The following is a 5,853-nucleotide window of genomic DNA, read 5'->3' on the forward strand; positions in this document are numbered from 1 at the left end:
ACTAGCTCGGGACCCCTACCCGAGATATGCCAGAATCGACTCCGTCAGTCGGCCCCGTACTGCTTCTGCTCCCTAACGCCTGGCTTGGTTTCTGCTCACCGCAGGTAGCCCCTTCATGCTGCTGCCAAGTCGTCACCAAGCAACAGACCGGGTACGGATGCGCTGCCCGTGCCCTTGGACCTGTGCCTATCTTGGAATAGGCGTCAACCTCAGCCTCTCTCGCAGGATGGCGTCGATGGTGGAGGCTATGGAAACAACATCACACATGTAGAATACCTCGGTTTGGTCATTGGCCTCTGCGCGAAGAAGGGGCGGGTATGAGCAGTTCATCCCAATTTGGGAGGGGTTGTGTTTTTTTTAGTCAAACATTTCAAAGGGCGTAATTGTCCTCTGTTTGTGCACTTATTTTGCCTATCAATAATGATTTTTTTATGTTAAAAATCCGTAAGAGATCAAAGTGCAAAGCGGAAAATGGCACCAGATCAATTACAATGTAAGAGCAACTCTAGTAAATGTTGTATAAATCCTAAAATGATTTTGCGGGAACTAGAGATCCCGGTAGAATATATCCGCTATAGTTCATACTATAAATTTAAAAACGAGTTCCCGCTACAAAGTTCACAGCACATAGGAGTTCATACATACCTAAAAACATAGATCACACATAGATTAAACATAGATTAGGGATGCCAACTCAGGTGCCAACGCCGAGGAAGAACGCCTCCCCTGACTTGCGGCAAGCGTGGGTGTAGGCATGGTCTTCCTTCGTTGTGGCAAGCCTGTCAGCGGCCCTTTTTCTCCGCCCGCAAGGAGATGTGCATCCGCCTCCCGGCATCAAACGGTGTGCAGGTAGAGGACTTCGTGGAGGTGGTTGAAGTCGGCCCAAGGGGACCGACCACTGCTGCGGGAGAGGCGGCGGCGCTCCCGTGCCTGCTTGGATTACCAAGCCTTGACCGGAGGGGTTGGTGTTCAGTTGGAGCTACCGGCCTGTGTGTCATTGCGGGCGATCTTGCACGGTGGCGACCCGCCATGACCGCGAGCAGCACCTGCCATTGCTTGCCGGAGAAAGGGGCGGAGACGGGCATAATTTCTTGTCGGAGAAAGGAAAGGAGGTGGATAATGGCGGAGATTATGCGAGCGGCGAATCCTAAAACACTCACGCATACTCTCTTCGTTTTTATTTACTTTGCATATTAGAGTTGAGTGAAGTCAAACTTTGTAAAGTTTGACCAAGTTTATAGATAACAATATCATAACAAATCTATATAATGTGAAAGTACATTCAATAATAAATCGAGTGTTGTTGATTTGTTGTTGTATATGTTAATATTTTGTGTTTATAAACTTTGTCAAATTTTATAAATCTTGACTTTGACCAAAGCTAATACGCGGACCAAATAAGAATGGAGCAAATAGAAGATATAGCGGCGGATGGGCGGTTTTTGTGGCCCGGTTGTAGAAAATGTACAGACCGGTAAGATATAGCGAACCTGTTCTGAAAAAAAAGAACCAAAAACTGTAAATCAGCCGGGATTTTACGGGGCGTAGCGCATCTCCTCGGTTTGCTCGGACGGGAGACGCCTCCTTGTTGTCATGTTGTGGCTTCTCCGCGTGCGTCACGGCCAGCACTACACCAGAGACTGGGCTCGCAGCCACTGGCAGGTGGGGCCCGTGCGTGATTGCACGGTGGAGTGGAATCTATCCGTATATTCGAGCAAGGAGCAGCTTCAGCTAGTTGTAGGTAAAAGATACGCACGATCCACCTCCAATCAGCTTCAGCTAGTTATATCATCATCCTACTTTTGCAAAATAAGCCAACTCCATGTCTCCATCTGTCATCCCACAAATTGATTAGCGCCAACTTTTTTAGTATTTTCAAACCTCTATAAAACCCAGGGCGCCCAATAATGGTCGCATTCTCGACCTTATCCCAGGAAAAAAGAAGTAGTAGTCAGCAAGAAACCTTCGTCGTCGTCTTCACATGGACATGGACAGCCCCCGGTCAAGGTCCCCCTTGTCAAAGAAGAAGCCGCCGCCGCCGCCGCCGCAGAACAGCCTCAGTGCCCTCCGCCCTCGCCGCTCGTCCGTCCGCCGAGGCGATGGTGCCTTGGGCGACGAGGCCGGTGCCGACATCGGCGACGCCAGGGCCAGGCAAGCCGTGGATCCAGAGGAGGAGGAGGTGTTGGCCGCCAACGCTGATGTTGTTGATGTAGCCAAGCTGGAGGAAGCTGCAACCGAGGCAACGCGCCGGGCGCGCCAGCATCGCCAGATCACCATTGAGGTACGTACTCCCGGCCTGATCGCATATTTATCCTTTCTTCTTGGGTTGGGTTGAGGAGAACAATAAAACAGATCCGCTGGCAGGGGAGGGGGGACGGGGGCGTCCGATGAGCAGCAGATGGTGCTAGTCTTGAGTATCCTAGCCTATAGTCTAATTCTCGCCTTCCAATCCGTCTGTTCTTTTGGGTTTGCTCGATCTTTTGGGTTCGTCTTTTCCCCCTTTCACTCACCCACTCACTCGCCGCTGTTGCGTGGTTCTGCCAAGTTATCCATGTCCTTCACCTTGTTTTTATCCTGCCCTCTGACCTCTGTTGCTAAGTGTCCCCTTGTGTTAATTTATACCATTGTTGGCCGATCTGAGCATTATTAATTCATGCCATGTCATAATTACAGTTAGTTGTGATTATTACTGTACATCTGACTAACCGATTGCATATTTTTGTTTGCAGGATATACCGAGGTTTTGCATCGAACTAGGTGTTACCAACGCGTCTTTCCACCGCATGATGATGAAGCGTCGCCGAAGGATGTTAGACATATGTTCGCTCAAGCTCTGGGGCCATCCAGTCACACCGCCCATTGTTGATGGCCGAGACACATTCCACATTGTTGAAATACTCAGTGGCAAAGATTCCGTGGAGATTTTGTTTAGAGAATCAGACTTGTATTTTGTAGGTTTCCGTCCACGACCTGCAGGTCATAATGATGATCCCAGATTCTATCTGTTCAACGATGTGGTGACCCCAAAGTGGCCGGAGTGGCTTCCATACCATACCCTTTCATACGACTCAGGGTACGGTTCAATTGTGTAAGTAACACCCCGATCCTGTCATTCTGTTACAATGCAAGACAAACGACACACTTCATTTGTGATTTCTCATACCTAACATTCTGTTACTATGATGGTAGTGCCGGTATAACTGTGGGGCGTCACTGTTTTCCTAGCATATTTACCAAATTGCTGGATTTCAACCCAGAAAATTATAAGACTAAAAATAAAGAGAGAAAAGATGCATTTCATTGGACAATGATCATGCTGTCCGAGACCCTGCGAATTAGGCCTGTGCAACAAATGGTGGAAAGGACATTGGACACTGGTACTGTTGAGCAAATAGGGAAGTCATTAGATAAGAAAATCCACAACTGGGCTAGGAATAGCCGCGATGCCTTTGCTGATGTTTCAAGCAACGACATAAACTGGGAGCTCATAGGATGTGACGGGGACCTTCTTACGCTCAAGTTCAGTGAGGAAGAAGCACTGCCAGTCATTATTGTGCAGCAGAACAAAGTGGAAGATGCAGCGGCTGTGGCGCTCACTGACATCAGCAGTCTCATCAAGATTCACTTCACTGCAAATTGCCAGCAGCTCCCCAAATTCCACAGTTACCTTATCTTTCTACTCGCCAGTGAAAAGGTAATCCTTGACCCCAACCCCTCATCGTTTGATTCGTTTCAGCCAGGCCCCTGTCATGCATTTAGTTATACTTATTGTTGCCTTGAAATTACTACCGTATAGCATAGGTGCCAGGACTAAATCTGCTAAACTGGAGTAATATTGCACAAATAAAATGTTCATGATAATCTTCTGCCCACTCTTCCTTGCTGGGGATTACACAGGCTGTGCTATTGCTGAATTTAATTCTAGACCTGAATGCAAACGTGTCAGGATCATATCAGCAGCTGGGTAGATATCCATTTAGTTAAGGCATCAAGATGGGTTAGATATTCAGAATTGCCTGTTTTGTTTACGGCTTTTCGTATAGAGTCCAATCTTATGAATTTATCCCACCTCCTGTAGATTTAGTCATGCAAGAGGTATGTAGATTTTGAGCCCATTCGGTCCTGAACAGCTTATATGGCTATGATTGTTGATCTGGGTAGTATATATATGATCTCACTGACATCTTCGTATATCTCGTGTTTATATTTACTAGGGAATATCTGTTAAAGTAAAGCAAGCTGTTGGTCTACTGCTAAAATCACTCCTGCTAATAACAGAAGCTACAGGCAAGGTAATGCACATCACTCCTGCTCATTTACTTTGAGCATGGATTCTAATTCTGTAAAACTCACACTAGGGTTACCTATATAGTTTGACTGGAGTCCCACTAGCTGGTAACTTGGTATGTATTCAATAAATTATACACTATGAATCACATATGCTAACTTGTCGAACACAAATCTTTGGATGTAAGATATGTGAGGATTTCCCTGAAGATTTTCGTGATGATGCTGATTTGTCTGAGCTACCAATACAGCAAAGGCTGCTGCAGGTCTGCTACATTTCTAGTTCTGTGAATCAATACAGCAAATCTATACTTCAATATAACAAGCCTCTGTGGTAGCATATACACATGCTTAATTATGCGCTCCTGAGTTTTAACACATTTACCTGGTCCGTTCTAACAGTAAGTTCAATTTTCTTGTGCAGCTTTTCAAGTATCCATATGTGATCCTTAGAAAACTAGCAGATGTTAAAAACCCGGATGTGCTGTCTCACATGTGCAAAGCCTTTGCCGGTTTGAAGGTGAGATGTGTAATCTTGGTCAGATCATTTTGCTTTCCGCACGCCGGCTTATTAATAACTGAGATTGCCTTTGAGTGAGCGAACTTTCTTTTTCGTCCATGCAGGACATCCGAAGTGAAGGCCTGCCAAGTAAGGTGTGCCATGTGTTGAATGATCTGAAGCAGGTATTTATTGAATCTTTCTGTTTTGTTTTTATGCTGTTATTGTTCCATCTGTATGATTGTGTATGCAAGGACCTAACTGGCTGACACAAGTTATTTTTCCGTGCAAGCTTGGGGGGATGATTTCTGGAGCCGATGCATTTCCACCCTAGACTAGACCCATCTGAAGTGCACAGATTAGCGAGTCTAATGGTGTAGACCAACTTGTAATGTTGTAATGATAGTACAACAACGGATTCCTCGTTGCAACGGCATGACTGTAATTCTCTAGTAAATAGATAGGGGAAGAGCATTTATTGAGCAAGCGGAGCTGGAGAACAGGAACATTATATCCGTGGCCTCTTTCAGGGGTCAAATTTTGGGCACGCTTAACATGCACCGTAGGTGCATTCCAAAGGGAAAACCAAAACTGTGTGCTTTCATGTTACCGATAGGAACACCAATCATTCTGTTGTTTCTCTCTCTGTTTAAGGTTCTAGATATTGTACCCAAAGAAAATCTGTGTTTCAGGTGTCAGTTTGTTTTTCAATCTATATAAGTGGCCTAGAAAGCCTTTGTTGTGTACATTTACTCTGTTGAACACTGTATCTGCTTGCATCAGTGCATCTCATCTCACCGAAGATAAAGAAACAGAGAAAGCTAGCTTAGATTAATCTTGGAACTGAATGATATCAAACTCAACGAGTGTGGCGCACGCGACGGTAGGCGCACTGGCGATAGCGCAAATGGTGGAGCGGGTGCTAGATGCAACTAGCCTGTACGCGCGCCGCGCTTGGCCGGTGTATTGCGGTGAAGTTTTGAATATGTTGGGACTTTTTTATGTTGATGTTTTTGTTGTTTATTGACTGTTAGGGGTGGCCTGGATGTGTACATGCTTGTTTTTAC

The 5,853-nt window shown here is 45.8% G+C and overlaps 1 protein-coding gene across 1 annotated transcript; it reads left to right on the forward strand.

Moving 5' to 3' along the window:
• The first annotated feature begins 1,916 nt into the window (after positions 1-1,916).
• Positions 1,917-5,532, forward strand: LOC125532239. The gene is made up of 8 exons (XM_048696379.1): positions 1,917-2,281; positions 2,730-3,088; positions 3,190-3,694; positions 4,215-4,292; positions 4,476-4,553; positions 4,712-4,807; positions 4,912-4,971; positions 5,079-5,532. Exons 1-8 carry the CDS (start codon positions 1,982-1,984, stop codon positions 5,118-5,120), a joined length of 1,518 nt encoding a protein of 505 aa, XP_048552336.1. The 5' UTR covers positions 1,917-1,981; the 3' UTR covers positions 5,121-5,532.
• The last annotated feature ends 321 nt before the right edge of the window (positions 5,533-5,853 follow it).

Source organism: Triticum urartu, unplaced genomic scaffold (assembly GCF_003073215.2).
Source record: "Triticum urartu cultivar G1812 unplaced genomic scaffold, Tu2.1 TuUngrouped_contig_9461, whole genome shotgun sequence".
NCBI classification, from domain to species: Eukaryota; Viridiplantae; Streptophyta; class Magnoliopsida; order Poales; family Poaceae; genus Triticum; species Triticum urartu.

Bases quoted from the DNA above. Each gene is read 5' to 3' on its own strand.
- LOC125532239 (XM_048696379.1), top strand. From the start codon at position 1,982: ATGGACATGGACAGCCCCCGGTCAAGGTCCCCCTTGTCAAAGAAGAAG. The intron at 3,089-3,189 runs GTAAGTAACACC...CTATGATGGTAG, and splicing joins TCAGGGTACGGTTCAATTGT to TGCCGGTATAACTGTGGGGC. The intron at 4,554-4,711 runs GTCTGCTACATT...TTTCTTGTGCAG, and splicing joins TACAGCAAAGGCTGCTGCAG to CTTTTCAAGTATCCATATGT.